The sequence below is a fragment of the Urocitellus parryii genome, chromosome 3 (genome assembly GCF_045843805.1).
Source record: "Urocitellus parryii isolate mUroPar1 chromosome 3, mUroPar1.hap1, whole genome shotgun sequence".
NCBI classification, from domain to species: Eukaryota; Metazoa; Chordata; class Mammalia; order Rodentia; family Sciuridae; genus Urocitellus; species Urocitellus parryii.
In genome coordinates this window covers 51,847,264-51,865,823 of record NC_135533.1, presented here as the reverse complement: position 1 = coordinate 51,865,823, position 18,560 = coordinate 51,847,264, and the positions used below count along the sequence as shown (strand labels likewise).

Sequence of the window (18,560 nt, the reverse complement as noted above, 5' to 3'; positions counted from 1 at the left end):
ATCAACTATGAGAGTTCCATCATATTTTTTCCTGGGCCTGGAATTCCCTTCACCTATGAGGCTTCGTGCTATCTTTTAAGCTCCTTTTGTACTATGTCCTGTGCCTGGTGGATGTGAGGAGTGGAGGAGGGTATAGTGCTGGGTCTGAGGTTACATGAGAGTAACGTGGAGATGGTGTGCTCATATCCCACTTCCAGATTAAAGCTTCGGGGCCTATCTAATCACAGAGAAAGGAGGGTGTATGAAGAAATATTCTGAGTAGAATATAACATGTAAATCTTACCTGCAAGCAAGAAAGTGATAAGGCAAGTTTCCTTTGGCAAGTAGAGTTTGAGGCGAGAACCACTGAAGACGTACTCCACCACGGCTTCAGAACGACCTGCCCGCTGAAGAAACGGCAGGAACTGCTTTGCTTTTTGGGTATCCTGAAAGAGAGGAGAAGAAAGAATCATTGGAAAGCAATAGAACCTGAGAAAATGCTTCTTTTTCTCTTGTTTAGAACAGAAAGTCCAGCAGACCCTAGGGAAAAAAGCAAATAACCCCATAAAACCAGATATTTCTGAAGACATGACACAGATGTGATACTTATCCAACATTGATAACACTACCCTTCTATGGAGGTTAATTTAATCTTTGGGGAAAAAGAAAAAGAGAGAAAGAGAGAGAAGAGAGAGAGAGAGAGAGAGAGAGAGAGAGAGAGAGAGAGAGAAAGAAAGAAAGAAAGAAAGAAAGAAAGAAAGAAAGAAAGAAAGAAAGAAAGAAAGAAAGAAAGAAAGAAAGAGTGAGTGAGTGACACTCGGCTGTATTACACAGCCCCTAAAGCCCTTCTCAGGAAACCAAAACTAGTCCATCTTAAATCTTGAACAGATTATCTAAGATTCTGAGCTCCTGTTTTTTAACCTTGAGCCCGGCCTTCTTTGGGCACCAGCACAGCGACTGCATTCTGGAGATGAGGTGGACCCTAGGGTATTCTCTTTCTACTCAGGGAAAATCGGTAACAGTAGGACGTGTTCCACGAAGGCAAACACCACTTCATGTCAGCACAAATTATTATAGAAACCATACAAACACATAAAAGCGCCTAGCACTTTCTGAACTCTTTTCATGCATCAACACATATTCCCATGCATTCTACTCTCCAGAGTAGCAAGCATGGACATTTTGAAACTCATGAGCTCTCAACCACATAGGAGCTAAGGGCCTTCAAATCCTTTTAGTCTCTCGAGCTAATTAAACAGATGATAGAGTAAGGAAGCATGGAAACATCACATGGCATATGTTAGGGGAATAGTCACTGGATGTCAGAATTTCAGAGGTTTTGAGCCCAGCCCGCAGAAGTGAAAACTCCCTGCAAGGACAGCAAGTTCTGCACATACTCCTGACTTCTGTGACACAGGCAGTCTGCACTCAGCCGAGCTCTTCCCTTCTGACTCTTCTCCTAGCAACAGAGCTATTGTATCTAAATTAATGTACATTAGATAATGAAAATTTAACAAGCCATCAAGTATTTTCACAGCAGCCAAAGGGGCTCTCTCATTCAGAATCAGTGAAGTAGGCTGGGATAAAAACAATATTTAGAGTAATGAGATTCATCCCTCCCTTCAAACAGGTTCTTAGATAAAAGGAGAGACAGTCATCCATTCTCAGAGCTCCTAGTGGCACATTGGTAGAAGGTAAGCTAACAATGAGCTTTAGTGGGTTGAAAACTTCCTCACTGAACACTTGAGCAACACATATTCTACTATACATATACTGCAGGAAAAATGCCTTTCTGGCAGTTGGCTTAAGTCCAGAACAGTCAAGCAAGACAAATGCTCCATGGGAACAAAAGCACTACCTGATTAAAATCCTTTTGCCATACTAGTCTAAATCTGGGACATTATTCATGAGCTGAGCCAGTAAGTCAACAATGATTATCAAATTGATTATTGCAAATCATGAGGCAACCTTATGTCTCTGAAGGGAAGGCCTTTTTCTTCAAGAGTGTAGTTATTTACATTTTTCAGAAATAGACTTGTGGTCCTCACTGTCTTTCAGATGTATTTATCTGAGAAAAAAACCAAAACGCTTACAGGAATAACAATAACATGTGCAAACCCTTTTCCCTTTTTGCTAAATTCCCAAAGTAGGTAGGCAAAGTATTATTTACTTAACAGGAAAGCAACTGCTTTGGACTAAGAATAGTCAACGAGAATCAAAGGGACCTTACTGCTCTCTTTGCTATAAAGTCCACAGACATTTCTGAGTACTTATAACCCAATATCTTCCAGAAATGGCATGCCATTGACTACCGTAGAGATCAGAAGCAAAAGCCAAAGACAAAAGCAAATTTTAAAAGCATACCAGCACTAGCCATGTTTGTTTCCAGATAAAAAAATCTACAGGACAAGACATGGAACTCCCAGTCTTCTTGAGGCAAATGTTCAAAGATTTAGATGAGATGAAATGTCCACAGACCATCCAATAGGAGGAAGTATAGACATTTCATCCAAGTTGTCAGAACTTAAAGAATAAAAGGTCTTATAAAATCAATTAACCTGAATGTAAAATCCAAAAGATATCAGCTCTTTCAAACCTCATTTGCAGTCACACAGGGGTGTCTGTCTTTCTTTGTAAACTCAAGCACTTCTCTGTTTGGCATGTTCCTTTTCCATATAAAAACTCATAAAATAATATAATTTTATAAATTTAATATTTACTTCAATGACTCAAGTGAAAAATAACTGTTTGGCAAGTTTTCTCAGGCGATGTAGCCATAAATCGTTCCCTGCTAATTAAGTCACAGAAATAATTTATTTTAGGAATTCTGATTTTATTATTATAAAACTGCCTAAATGTTGTTAAGTAATTTGCCTTCTGAAGAGCCTGTGCAAGTGTAGCAATGTACTTCAGATTCTTATACTCATTTTTAGGGTTAATAAGAGAAAGGAAAATAAAAGAGAAAAGAGAAAATTTGATTATGAGAAACAAAGTATAACAAAAGTCCAGTTTAGGCCCTGAAAAAGTTCAAAAGATTTCATTAATATGATATTTTAAATCCCCCCCCAATAATCCTGAAAGCACGACTGAGATTTAATGAAATTAAAGGTTATCTTTAGGTAATTTTAGCACCCAAGTGTATTTTTCAAAGTTAATATTAAAGGTCTCAGACACAAAGAAATAACATTGATGCTCATCACATGAATGCTCATTTCTGCTTAGCAGACTCTCACCCTTAGGCTCCCTATTTTGTGCTTCATTCATATAAGGTCTAGGGATCTATAGCCATAGATCCCTGGTAATATACTGGCTTAAGGCTTTGAGAAGCCACTCAAAGCCTTCAAGATAAATTAGCTATGGTTTTCTGTTATCTATAACAATAATCCCCTCCACTGGTGTAAATAATCAAGAAGCAACTGTATTTCTGAGGAGAGAAGTCCTTTTTGTTACACTGGTAGTTTTCACATTACCTGTGCTCCACAACAAACCCATACATAACTATTTTCCTGTACTCTTAGAAAAGCTAATTTAAGGTTGCATTAGCCACATTTAACCTGCTATTGTGGATGGCATCTCTTTAAGGAATGTTTCTGCCTCCTCAATGCACCTTGAAATTGAGAAAGTAATGATGCAACAAATGTGCTTAGGGTGACTTCATTTCAAAGCATGTTAATATCTATAGCTGAAATTTAGAGACTAGGGTTTGGAATGACCCTCAAGAAAGGCTGGGTGAACCTCTGAGAGGCAAAAGTTACAAAGAGACCTTAATTAAATGCTCCCTTCTGCCCCTCTTCTAGCTTGTCAGTCCAAATCTCTTTCCAAATATAGGTGCATCACACCTGTCTGTTGAATATAAGAAGCCCCTTCTGTAGCTAGACTACATTTTTTCTTGGCAAAATACCTTTCTGTGTTTACAAAGGCATGTAAAAATAATCTTTACAATGAATAACCAGGTTTGGGAAGAATGGGAAAGTTGGGGGAGGGGGGTGCTGGAGAGAGCCAGGAAAATAGTCCTTACACAGCAGGTATAGGACAAAGCTGCTGAGAGAACATGACTCGGACAACCAGATCACTTGCATCCTAGAGGAGCGGACCTTACAGAAATTAAACTTCTTTCTTCAAAATTCTGGAACAGGGTTTGAAACTGTGGGTGTGCAATAAATGTTATTAGCACAGTGAATCCTATGATTTTTCTGCTGGAAATTCCTATGTGGTAGACACCAAAGTAGAAAGAACTGATGAAAGGCAAACATTGCAGCACTCAAAGCAGCACAGGGAAATGGGAACACAGTAAACCTATTAGTTAACAATTAACCACTCAGGATTATCATGTGCAAACCTCAAATGGGAACTGTTAATAAGGAAGTCACTAATGAGTTCTCATCATCACAATCACTCTTTGATTAACATCACAGGAAAAAGAAGTAAAAACAAATACATGCAGAGCTTATTATGTTACCATAGAGTCCTCTATAGCACTTGAGAAACTTAACTGTGAAGAGGCCTGTCCACCCTGAGGAACTTCCCTAGAGGTACAACCATGTTCTCCAGTGCCCAGCCTGGAATGTTTCTTCCCTGTAAGAGCTGACTGTGCTGCTAGGTTCCCTCAGGGCCAGGCTCAAGGACTACAGAGCAATGCTGTTTGGGTCCAAATAACCTTAATGTCAAGCAGCAAAATCCTTGTGAACAAGAGGACAGATACAGATAAGAGTGTGGAGATCAGAAATAATAGCTAAGGATACTGAAGCAAATGTGTTCTTTCATTTTAAGGTATATTGTGATCTTTTACTGCCATAGATATCTGTTTTTACAGAGTTCTACAGACAAGGGGAACTACTTCTGCAGCTGTAGAAAAGACAAATCACAATGGTATCCTCTACCAGAAAGGCAGAAAAGTCATACATCACTCCACACTCTTCCTCTTTTCCACACACCAGGCTCCAGGGCCATACAAGACATTTTCATTCACAGAAATGAGTTTATGATGCTCTGTGAGGAGTCAGCTGTAGGGTATGACAATCTCTTGAAATAAATGGGACCTTGGTGGGGGGAACACTTGGGAATGCGCTCCAGCTCCAGTATTACCACAGCACTTAAAAACTTGAGTCCAACTTTTCCTTGGCTGGTTATCAATATTTCACGGTGAGGTGTGTGTGAGGGGGCTAAGAGGGAGAGTGTGTAAACGTCACAAGCTGCACGTTTAGCAGGAATGAAGCGAACACAGGAAAAACCCTGGAGGAAAACACTGACTAAAACAAAACCAAACAACATTATAACAGGTTTTTTTTTTTTTTAAGGTGCTGAATCTAAGTCATCAATAATTTCTTATTAAAGGCTGTCTGTGGCTTACAGTTTCTCATGCTGTTTACTTAGTTGGCACAGTACCTCACTCAGGCCTCCAACACCTCAGAATGTAGGAGAAATAGCTATCAGGCCTGGGCCCCACTCCTGGGAGCAGGAACCCAAAGGACATCTGTACGAGCACTACTGAGTTGGAAGAAAGCACAGGGTCTGGGAGGCCAACTTTCTAACCTGTGGCTCTCACAAGATAGAACAACTTCCCTTCCCCACTCTACCCCTTTACCCATTATTTAGGAGGACTGCCTGGCTAAGCAGAATTTCCAATAGGGAACTTGTAAGATAAGGACAGCCCAAGGGAAGACGGAAGTTGGGAAACATCTGTTAAGTGGAGCCTCATCTCCAACACGTGGAGGGAAAAAATTACTCTTCTATCAGACTTGAAAGGAACTAAACCTTGTACAACTTTCCCCCCACCCCCAGAGGGGAGGTGGTGGTGGTGATGAGGTCTGAACACTGGACCTTGCACATGCTAGCCAAGCGCTCTGCCACTGAGTCACATCCCCAGGCCACCTTCTACAGCTTTAAAAGTATGTCTGCTCTCAGGATTCTACAAAGGACAGGCGTTTATATATATTTTCATTTGGTTAGTTCTGTCCAACAACTATTTATTTTCCACAACATGTAATATTGAGAAAAGAAAGCAGGACTAGGCACCTTTTGGCTTAGAATAAAAATATGCCAAGCAACATGCTGACCGACAATCACCACACCCAACTAAAGTAAAGTCAAATCGTGTAACAGGTCCCAGAATGTGGCATGGACTTCATTTGTAATTACTCAAAACCGGAAGTTACCTAAATATCCAGCAACTTGGGAAAAACAAACTAGAGCACCACACTGTGTAATACTATTCTTTAGTAAAAATGGATGAATTGCAAATACACAATTCCATTTCCACGACATTCTTGAAAAGGTTCAACTACAGAAGCTGAGGGTATAGCTCAGTGGTACAGCACTGTTGAGGATGAGTGAAGCCCTGGATTTGATCCCCAGCAGCACAAAACAAATAAGATTCAACTACAGGGTCAGAAAACATATCAGTGGTTGTCAGGAACTACGAGTGGCTCTCAAGGGAACAGGAATTTGGGGGATGATAAAACAGTAATATTATCTTGGTTGTAGTGACAAGTTACATGTGCAAATGTTTCTCAAAATGCACATTTGTAAAAACTCAAAGAATTAGATGTTAAAAATTATTTTTTATTTATACATGTTATACCTTAATTTTAAAAATAAAGAACAAAATGTTGTACAAAGAAAAGTGAATATTTTAATTTTTAATTTAAGGAAGCTTTTTTTAAGAGAGAGAGAGAGCGTGTGTGTGCGTGTGTGTGTGTGTGTGTGAGAGAGAGAGAGAGAGAGAGAGAGAGAGAGAGAGAGAGAGAGAATTTTTTAATATTTATCTTTTAGTTTTTGGTGGACACAACATCTTTGTTTGTATGTGGTACTGAGGATCGAACCCGGGCTGCATGCATGCTAGGCGAGCGCGCTATTGCTTGAGCCACATCCCCAGCCCAAAGGAAGCTTTTTTTTCTGAGAAAGCTGGGAGATAATGACAAGTTCAAAACTAACCACTCAGTAATTATGGTTTAGACCAACTACTTTAACATAATTAGGTACTAAGTGTATTAAAGTACTTAAAATTTTAAGCAAATGAGAAAGTTCTAAGCAGAAAGTGGTATAGATGAAAAAGTAAGGGGTTAGAGCACAGTAAAAACAAAACAAAACCTAACCAAAGATTTGTTTTCCCAAAAGTAGCATTAGAAAGTCTCAATTATTAGGCAATGACTAAAAGGAAAGCATGAGAATCATGATGTCACCCATAACCAGCCATTAAGGGGACATGCTTTGTTCAAATAAGAACAAAGTTCTGTTAAGTACTTATGTCTATTGACAGATAGGTCTTTCCTACTTGGAAAGAAAATCAAGTGATACAGTTTAAGAGAAAGAAAATCAAGTGATACAGTTTAAGATGAATAAAATAATATCAATTCTCAATCAAATGAAAATTCTACACAGGTTTAGAGACTGTTCTTTTTATTGAGTGACTTTCAGTTTCCCAAATTTAACCAGTTAAAATTATGCTGTGAGAACCATTCAATTTAACCTTTAGAAATGAAGTAATTGCCTTTTAGTGGTAAAATCTGCATTTTATTATCAACAGGAAATATAATGCCCTTGGCTTATTCTACAACACTTTTTTTTTTTTTGAAGTTAAGAATAGAAATCACAGATGATGGTATATCTGTTCTCCATATAACAGGGGAAGGAGAATGTAAGTATCTACTTGAATAAAGTAACAAATATATAGCTTGTTTCCCTCCTATCTTCAATTTTCCTCCCCTATCTTGGACACCATGTAGCAATTAAGGCAGAGCCAAAGGTGCCACACCTATGGTCCTCATCAGACCTGCTAATCCACACAACATGTGCAAGTCTCGGCTCATTCATTACCAATTCATGGCATCCAGAAAGTTTCCCAAACGGTCCATTCTTTTTCTCATTTTTTCAAAATCTAACTTCTCAACAGAATATTATTACAGTTTTTGGTTAGAAACTCTGTTTTTCATATGGTGATTTTGAAAAGAAAAGCCCCCTTGCTGTAGCACTTCCCAAGGGCTCTTCAACTGACTTGCTTACTTCTGTAATAGCAGCTGCCACGCGTTCCCCAAACCCATTCCTGGATGGTATTTCTTACACCCATGCCTGTGTTTTCTCAGTTTACTCTCTCATCCTTTATAGGAAAGATATCTTGCTCGTATTTTAGAACTGACATGAGACTAGCCTACAGACAGCTTATCTAGAGTGTATGGCAATGATAATATGCAAGAAAGCACCTCAACTAGAGTCTACACCTCTGGATAGCAATTAGAAGACTAGGACTCAAAAATAACTCACAAGAATGTAATACTATTTTTTCAATATTTATTTTTTTAGTTGTAGTTGTCAATACCTTTATTTATTTTTTTTGTGGTGCTGAGGATCGCACCCAGGGCCTCACACGTGCTAGGCTAGCGCTCTACCGCTGAGCCACAACCCCAGCTCCTAATACTATTTTTTCATTAAAAGTTTTAGATCAATTTTTATCACTTCCAATGTCTCTATAGGCAAAAGGTAAGACTTTATTATAGATCAGAAAATGGCTTGAGAGATAATTAAAATAAAATGTGCAGAATAAAGAATTTAAAAGATGGTCTGATGAAGCATACATTTTCATTTCATGGGCAAATCAAGAACTCAGGGGCAAAGAAATTGATGCCATGCAAAACTCTGCCCCACTCCAGACAAGAATGCAATTTCAGAAAAGGAGAAAGAAAAAAATGTCAGCAAGGAATCTAGGACAAAATTAAAGTATTAAAACAAATAGTAGTCAAGATTAGATGGGTATACATGCAGTTTTTTCACTGAATACTCTCTCTACAGTTGGTTGGTTCTATAGACATAGAACCCACAGATATGGAAGGCCAACTGTACTTCTAATATCATTTTGACTGCATATCTACCAGTGTTGGTCCAATAAACTTTAAGTGGCAACATATTTTATTGTGTGTAATTAGTTTTTTTTTAAATCCCTATATTTCTAATAGTAAAAACAATAAACAAATTGGAAGACACAGTTCCAGTTTTCTCAGCATGGAAAAAAATGCCAACTATTATGATAGAAATTTATTTTTAATTAAAACTGAAGATGGTCATTGTTTTAAAGAACAAAAAACAATGCATCCAATTAAAAAATATGCTATTCTTTAGCCTAGGTGTCTTTTCAGAAATTGTTTAAAGAAAATAACAATTTAGAGGAAGGTTGTTTATCATAGGAAAAAACAACTCCAAGCCCCCTACATCCAACAATGAAAGGTGGATTAAAGCAATTCCAGTACAGCGTTTTACAGCATCCACTCATCCACCAATATCTGCTAAGCATCTTGTACCAGATGCTTTCCTAGGAACTAACTGTATAGTTAAATTTTTGCAGAAAATTTGTGTAAGAAAAAAATGTGTAAGTTATTATTTTAAAAAGGAGAAAATATAGTAACATTGAAGGCTGATTCAGCTTTGCCCAGATAAACTTACAAATTATTTTATATCAGATAACTGCCCCTCCAGTTTTTCAGAGTCAACATTCATCATTCTCTACAATGAATTAGGTTCTTTACATTTTGAGACAAATAGATATTATTTATGTTACGATAAAGTCTGTAAAATACGTTGACTGGAAGCTGATAAGAAATTCACTCCATGATTCCATCAAATGGAGATCTGAACACAGTAAGGACATCGAAGTAGCCCTTCTCTTAAGGATAAAAGTTTAGTGCAGATAATACGGATTTAGACCCAAGAAAATACAACACAAACAAAACTACATATTGGTATGATGTGAGAAAAAATGTGTTCCTAATAAAATAGCAGGATGTTGTGAAATGCCCCCACAGTCAGGCTCGGCATAGAGCCAATAAAGTGTTCCCAGAATTCCATGCAGACATGGGAAATAGGCAATAGTAAGTAGGCTTAAACAGCTGTACATTTTTCTGTACTTACAGAAAAATATATCTTCAGGGTAATTAGAAACGTATAACAGGGGAAGGAGAATGTACTTATCTACTTGAATAAAGTATCAAATATATAGCTTGTTTCCCTCCTGTCTTCAATTTTCCTCCCCTATCTTGGACGGGATGTAGCCATTAAGGCAGAGCATTGGGGGCATTTGGGACTCCAAATTCTTTCTAGGGCAAAAGTAGAATACCCTATTCTCACCCAAGGGCTTCACAATTTGGGTATGAGATGACTATGTGCAGACATTGCATGAGGATCTAGAATTGAGGGCAGATAATTGGGACAAAAAGCTTTGGTTAAGACAAGGGAAGTTTATTTCACCAAGGATCTCATATCATTTTCATTTCCTTCCCCATCAGTGAATAGGTAATTATGAATGATCTCAAGGTGTCCTTACACATTCCAAACTACACAGATATCATTATTGTGAACACTCATAAATTTGCTCCTGAAAAAATTTACTCTTGTTAGAAAGCTCCTAAAACTACAGGTCTATAGATAAGTAAGGCAGTTCCTGCTGCTAATCCACATAGGGAGGTATCTAGCTTTCCCTACCTCCACTTTTCTTCATCCCACATAAACTCTCTAAGGGCAGCACTGACCTGCAGTGCTAACTGTCCACCTGACAGGTCTCAATCTTTACCTTAATTGACCTTGAAGCAGTGGAGTCAACTCATGTAATGTGACTCTTTCTCCTCTGATTCTGAATTATCACATTCCACTGATTTTCCTTTGTGAGCTTGGGCACCAACCTGTTTCTCTGGCAATGACTCTCCCCATCCATATATGATCGTTAAATTTTGGAGACAGAGGAGTTGGCCTAGGTATTCTTCTCTCTTAATATGCTCAAGCCATTTTGTACACTCACATATGTGTGTCCAATAGTCTTAAATTCATGCATAAAGCTCAGGCCACTTTTCTGGGTTACAGACCATTTGAACAGCGCATGAGTGCTATAATTTAAACGTGTTCAGAAATTACTAGTTCTCTGGGTCAGTGTTTATCATATGAGAAAATGAGCACCATTGTCAGGTGGCAATCTGTGCCAGACATTTACTTACCTGATTTTATTTCCCTTCCTTGACTCCCAGGCAAACTAACTACCCATTTCTACCAGTTCTTCTACCAATTTAGATCTCAAATATCTTTCTACCTTCATGGTTATACCTCTAGCCAGAATCTACTCAACCCTCAGACAATCTATAATAAGTGTGATCATCAGTATGTACTCTCACAGGACTTTGTACTGGCATTGCCATTGTAATTATATAACAAATTGTGTATGCCCTATAAAGGCTACATCTGTCTGCTTTAATATTATATCCTCAATACCCAGCACTTCGTCTAGCATGTAAAAAGCTCCCAATAAATACTTATTGTTTGATCATCCGTTCAGTGATTCAATATAGGAAATGCATTTAAAAAACAAGCCAGAGATGGCATATGCTCAATGTCAAATCAAAGACAGAGAGATCATAAAAGCTCAGGAGAGGGAGCAGTATGATTTGAGCCCTGAATTGGATAAGAAGTTTGGAATAGAAATACTATAGATGATGACGATAGATAGCTACCATCCACAGAAGACTTTTTGTGTGGTAGACAGAATGCTAAGCAATTTAATAATAATCAACACAATGTCAACCACTGCTCTCTTTTGAGCTCTTATTATATTCTGAACATACTGCACATATCAATTCGTTCAATTACACCACAATCTCAGGAGGGAAGTGCCATGATTATACCTATTTTAAAGATGGGGAAAATGGAGGCATGGAGAAGTTAAATTTCCTTGGTGACAAAGCAATAAGTAATGAGGCCACAACTTGAACTACCGTGGTCTGATGTTAGAGCCCATGCTACTAATCAAATGTCTATATTGCGGCTTATATTCTAGAATACTTGCATCCTTTCTGCTGTATGCTTTTACTAGCCTGACCTTTGACAGATAACTACCCGGAACAGTTAGTTTTATACTTGGAACCAGGACACTTTTCTCCAAATAGAAGTTCATTCTGTTGAAGCTTATCACTTGGCAAATCAATCTAAACTAGGCACTGTAAATATAAAAAAGATTCTTCTTTCTTAGTTTAGAAGCCAGTAAGAAAAATCACTGTGCAGTTCCCCACCAATGTAGCAACATGTGCAAAATCATGGTGATATGATAATGTAAGTGCTGAAGAAGGGCACGATCAGAGGACAGTGGGGATGAAAAGTAGAAATGGAAGAGTCATAAGCTGAAAGAGGAGGAAGACATGATCAGAGGGGAAAATTCCAGCAACCCAAAAGGAAAAGAAATGCCATTCCACCCATGCTAATTAATACGAGTCAGCCAACAGACTGAGAACCTTAAATAGTGGAATAGATGAATACGATATAAAAGAAAACAAACAGGCTCTGCTGTGGGGAAGTATCTGGGCACCTTGCATTAGTGCCCAATTAATGGAATTGGGTCTTCCTCCGAATTAGAAACTGTGGTAACAGCTTATATCCTCAAGTACCTTCTGAATCCCATACTGTCATGGGAATTCTTTAATTTCTTTTGGAGAATACCATTTCCCGAAGAACAAAGGTACAAAACTGTGGGACATTCCAAAGCCACCCAGAGCTCTGGATGTCAACATTGCAAAGAGTGTCCAAAATTTTGTATGACATATTCTGTAGGGAATATGTTGGAAGCATGCTAAATAAAGGCTTAAAATACAAGTAAGCAGAATGTCTATGCTAGTAAAATGACTTACTTTGAAATGTTTACATAAGCAATAGCCACAGGACAAAATGAGTTCAATCCAGGGCTAAGTAGTGCTATGGTGGTGAAGTGGAGAGTGAAGCCCTAGCTGCACACAAATATTTCAAATTGTATCACATCACTGGCAGTCAGGGGCTAGCTCGGACAACCCAATCACACACCTCAACCTGGGAACTGAGAATGTCATCAACTGCCTTCAAAATACCCTTACGTTCATTTAGCTAAGCCTGTAATGGGCTCAATTTAACCAATTTGGACCCATGAAATAGAATCTCAAAGCAATATCCACATGCAATCAGAGAATGGGGAAGAAACAGAAGAGTACGAATCAGAATGATAGCAAAATCCGCACTTATAGTCAACTTTCTTCGGAAAGAGATGCCACTTTGTTCAGAAGAGATGCTCCTGGGTGCTCTCAAATTTCCTTGCTCTTTTCTTTGCACAAAGAAAGAAAGGTTATGGCTTTCTTCCTAGCTATAGAAGTTAGGACCCTGTTGCTAAGGAGCTCATCTGCATGCACTCCTGTGTGTGAAGCCACAGTTGAGCAAGGAATCAGAAGGAAGCTAGAAAAAATTATTTCTTCTAGCAGAAAACTTCCTGATGACACAATTCATGGTAGTGACACATCAAGGTTATTGAGTACATGGGGAGGAAGATGATTTTGTTACAAGAAGCAACACACAAGAAGCTTTGTCTTTAATAGTGCTCCACCCCTGGACAAGTCGCTTGAACAAATGTCCCCAGAGGTATGTCTGCAGAACTGGAAAACAGCCAAAGGTCAAGATTCTGTGCCCTGTCTTCAATGTCCAAGTTCCCTACCTCAAGGTTATCTGCTATGGTGCCTGAATTTTCCACAACAAGAGCCTGATGGTGAACAAAATGACAGACACCAAAACAGTATAGATCAGACACTTTGCAGATGAAGTTGTGCACCACAGTGCCCAGCAATCCTATGAACGTTTATTGCCACTGATATAAATTCTTTAAAAAATTTTCTTTCTTGATTTTGAAATTGCTTCCATTGTTGAAAGGTAATTTTCAAAAACATACAATCATGACTTGTATACAAATATGAAATGAACATGTCAAAAATTTCTTTTTTATTCACTTGTTAATGAAGGAAACAAAGATTCATAGGACACACATAGGTCACTAAGTATGCTAAAATAAAAATGTTAACTTTGAATACATTTGTCTCACAGTACAGAAATCAATGTATCTCTAAAGGAGCACATTTCCTTCCTTTCCTCTCTCTTTTTGGTAGTACCCAGTGGCATTCTACCAGTTCGCTATATCCCAAGTCGTTTTATTTTGAGACAGTGTCTCAGGCTAAGTTGCTGATGCTGGCCTTGAACTTCTGATCTTGAGCTGCTGGGATTACAGGTGTGTGCTGCACCTGGCTAAGGACCATATTTCTACAGGAATCATTTGCATCACCATCAGTCCTTCACAAGTTACAAGTTACATTTCCTCTCTAGGAAGGTGCAAAATAGTTCAGACAAAATCAACAGAGAACTCATACAATCACTTAACCCCAAAGGGTTTAAAGGCAGTACCCAAAATAAAGACATCCAGCAATCTTCTTATTTCAGAGTTTTAAACAATTTCTCCTCATACTTCCAACTAAATAAACACGAGATCATGTCCTAAATTTGGCGCCCTACAGTGTGCACAGAACAACACAAGAAGAATACAATTCAGTCAAAAAGCAGATAAAAAATTTATAAGAAGTACTTGAACACTGTAACCATTGATTGTAATAAATGCTAAAATGCAATCAGGAAAAGATTCCCATGGAAATCATGAATGTTTTCAGATTTAATTAGAAGAGAGGGTCACCCCTGAAGTTCTGGGGAAATTATAGAGGGAGATTTAAAAAAAGGGAATTGAGTGTGCAGGACTCAAATGGTTGAAAGGAACTATAGACAACCACCCCACCTACCAAAGATAAAAGCCATGCCATCTGCCACACAGGCAAGAGTGCAACTGGCTGATATCAACCCATGACATAATCAAGGTTTTCTTAGTAACAACCAGCTCTTGCAGAGATGAGGTTTTAAAGAGGTAGAAAAAGAAAATGAAAGGAAAGGAAAAGGGGTAGCCTCAGATTCTCTCCACAGTCTGGGAAAAATTTCTAAGGTAGCTGTCACTTAGGCATCATGGGTACTTGTCACTGGCGCCTCATGCTGCAGAGCCAATCTCTCAATTTAGCCCCATGCCAGGGACCGACTAGAGTTCACAAAACCTTGGTTCAGAGAAGAAAAGAATATATAGAGAAATACCTTCTCCTAAATGAGCATTAATTTGAGCTACCAAATGTGCCCGAGAACCCAATACTCCTACTACCCATAGCTTCCACCCAAGGGACCAACCCTTGTTTACGGAACATATAGGCCTTGCTCTGGAGAGCACAAGCAGGAGACAACTAGTCAGCTGTTTCTGAGTTCCAAGGGTTTTCCCAGGGCAGCAAATGCAGAGGCCAGCAGTAGAGCCGATGGCTAGCATGTGACTAGAGCTCCAGCAGTAGGCAACCCCTCCAGGTTGCAGAAAGCCACAGGGCTTGACCTTGGGCCATCCATACAGTAACTGTGGACTGCATTTGTACAATAGAACATGATGCAGGACTAAAAGGAGAAAAAGAGAAGGTAGAGCTATTAAAAAAATAAAACTCAAAGAAGGCATCTTTATGCCAACAGATAAATGTGATTAAAAAGAACAAAAAGGTAGCAAAAGGAACTTTAGAATCATATAATAAGAAAATCTAAAGTAAGTGGACCAGAAGACATACAAGGGAAACTAAAATTAACACAGACTTAACTGATGAAACCTCTGGAAGATTTCCTGCTTTTATCTTGTATAGATATTGGACAAACTATTTTTTTTCTGTTTTAATTCTTCTTATTATTCTTTTTTTTGCATGTCTTTTTTATTTATGACAGCAGAATGCATTACAATTCTTATTACACATATAGAACACAATTTTTCATATCTCTGGTTGTACACACATTCACACCAATTCGTATTTTTATACCTATACTTTGGATAATAATGATTATCACATTCCACCATCATTAACTACCCCATGCCCCCTCCCTTCCCCTCTAACCCCTCTGCCCTATCTAGAGTTCATCTATTCCTCCCTTGCTCCCTCTCCCTACCCCATTATGAATCAGCCTCCTTATATCAAAGAAAAACATTTGGGATTTGGTTTTTTGGGATTGGCTAACTTCACTTAGCATGATCTTCTCTAACTCCATCCATTTACTTGCAAATGCCATGACTTTATTCTCTTTTATTGCTGAGTAATATTTCATTGTGCATATATGCCACATTTTTTTTATCCATTCATCTATTGAAGGGCATCTAAGTTGGTTCCACAATTTAGCGTGAATTGTGCTGCTATAAATCTTTAAATTCTTTTTAGCCAAAAAGAATATATATTTTTTTCTTAGTCTTCCATTAAGGCCCAACTCCATGAGGAACTACAGAATGGTTACCCCAATAAAGATCTCCAAGACTGTTATAGAAAGACAATTTCTTACAGAGATTACTCCAGGAAGAAGGGCATTGCATGAAAGCAATGGAAGACAAACGGATAAAAGGAGCCAGGCCACTTTATTTCATGACTAACAGGAATCCAAAGTCTCGCTTCCTACCATTGTACCCCCCAGACCCAGTCCTTGGATCAGCTGAGGCCACAGCTCACACACATTTCTATCGGTAGTACTAAGTGTCTCCAATCAATCACAGGTAGACAGAGCCATAAAAACATTAGTATGTAAGATGAGCAAGAAACCATGTAACAAAGTGGAAATGTCCAAGTGAGCACTGCAGCAGGAAGAGTAAATTATAGTAAAACTAACAAATGCATTGCTAGGAGCACATGAGAAGGCAGGAAGATTTTCAGAGAAAGACAGACGATCCCATCCTAGGGCTTACAGAAATATGACTAGAAGATGATGTTATAGGTCCTATCCTCTTGTGTCATCAGCTAATAAACAAGCAATCATCATAACTCTTCACGCACTAGAGAAGAAAGAACAGAGATGAAAAAAGAGAGGAAAACTCACATATACATTGAGTACCACTCACACACAAACGGAAGAGGAAGAGGGATGGAAATAGAGGAAGCAATCTGCACTTGCAGAGCTGGAGGCAACTGGAGGAGTAAAGAACTCTCCCTCACTCTCTCTTTCTCACCTGAGAACCATAATTGATTTGTCTGATCTACCAGAACAACAGTTAGGCATGCACCAGCCCCATTTTATTGCCTGTTTTACACTGTGTATCTGCAGGAGATCATATTTATTACCGAGCAGACTACAGCAAAAACAATAATAAACCCAAGATAAAGAACAGCCTTGTATTCCACTGACATGAACATTCCAGCTTTTTCTAGGCTGGCAAGGGAGGGAGTTGAGTCAGATAAGGGGAAAAAACCCACTAATAATGAAAGTGTGGATGCAGGATGTAAAGCAGAACCCCAGAACTTTCCTCCAAATCAAGTCAGATTAGAACTGAGTCAATCAAGCTCTTAGCTGGTTTCACATACACAGGAACATTCCAAAGTGAAAGGAAACCAGGCTATTATAGCTCTGACAGTATTGGCTAGTACTTGTAATTCCTACTTCCTTTACCCACAAAAATGAAAATAAGGAAAGTAGCCACCTTTTCAGTACCTATGTTACTGGGCCAGCAGTAAACACTTTTCTAACCCTAACCCTGAAAACAGGTGCAAAGGTACAGATGGACCAAGTTTTTATCAAAGCCCTAGACAAACAGGAGTTAGTTAATTCAGTGAGTGATACATAGAGAGGCTCTGTCCATCTTACAGAAAAACCAACTTAGTGTCAACAAATCATCTGTATTAACGAAGTCCTGCTTGTTGTACCAACTCAGGGTCCAGTGGCTCACCTATGAAGGGGTCTGTCCATCTCTGACCCCTCTGCCTGGATTACTTACTTCCCGCCATACTCAGCCAGCCAAAGAGGCCTTATACTTGCTGAATCTCCATAGAAAAGTGTTCTAATATACTGACCCTTGCCCTGTGAGATAATTTTTGAAAAATGCAAGAGGAGAGATATGAAGAATGGGTACAAACTCGGTTCCTAAAGTGAGAGGCAGTTAATACTAGGACTGGTTATTTGATTCACAATCACCGTACAATCTATTCCAGAACACATTTCTTGAGTGTGTTTAGGAGATAACGTGTGCACTTATGCATGCTTTTCCCCCAAGGATACACACTGGGGTAGGGAGAAGGATGGGGGAGTATTATGCACAAATAATAGTTCATATTAAACGATTTTGGCAGCACAGTATGTACTCTGTCAGCTCAACGAAAGCTTCCATTTATCATGACCTACAACTAAGAGGGGGATCACTCTGGGGCAGTGGGGAACACAGCTAAAGATTTAATAGAGATTAAGAAACCTTTGTAGGGGAGGGGAGGGGGGATAGTAGAGGATAGGAAAGGTAACAGAATACAACAGTTACCAATATGGTATTATGTAAAAATGTGGATGTGTAACCGATGTGATTCTGCAATCTTTGTAATGTTTTGAACAACCAATAAAATAAAATTAAAACAAAACAAAACAAACAACAAAAAAAGAAACCTTTGTGAAACCATTATATACATGTCCATTACATTGCCATTATTCCAGGTATTTATTCTCCATCAGGCTGTACGCTGTCTGCCCACATGACCTCACATGTCTACCTGTCCCTCAGACAGCAAAATTGCCAGCATGCTCCAGGAAGCAGAAAACCCATACATCTCACTTAAATGCCACAAGGGCACCCAACACACACTCATACTTAACACAGTGATAGAAAGACAGGAAGGTGAGAAGGGGGAAAAAGACAAACTTCCTCTATTACAGAGGGCACAAAAAAATTGCAATCTTAGCTGAATAATTTG

The 18,560-nt window shown here is 38.7% G+C and overlaps 1 protein-coding gene across 1 annotated transcript in view; it reads right to left on the bottom strand.

The window, feature by feature from the left end:
- The window catches only part of Snd1 (staphylococcal nuclease and tudor domain containing 1), a 412,495-nt gene that overhangs the window by 148,866 nt on the left and 245,069 nt on the right, over positions 1 to 18,560 (bottom strand). Inside the window, exon 15 of the mRNA XM_026411666.2 lies at positions 284 to 425. Within this exon, the coding sequence (XP_026267451.1) occupies positions 284 to 425 (142 nt within the window). The remainder of the gene's footprint in view (positions 1 to 283; positions 426 to 18,560) is intronic.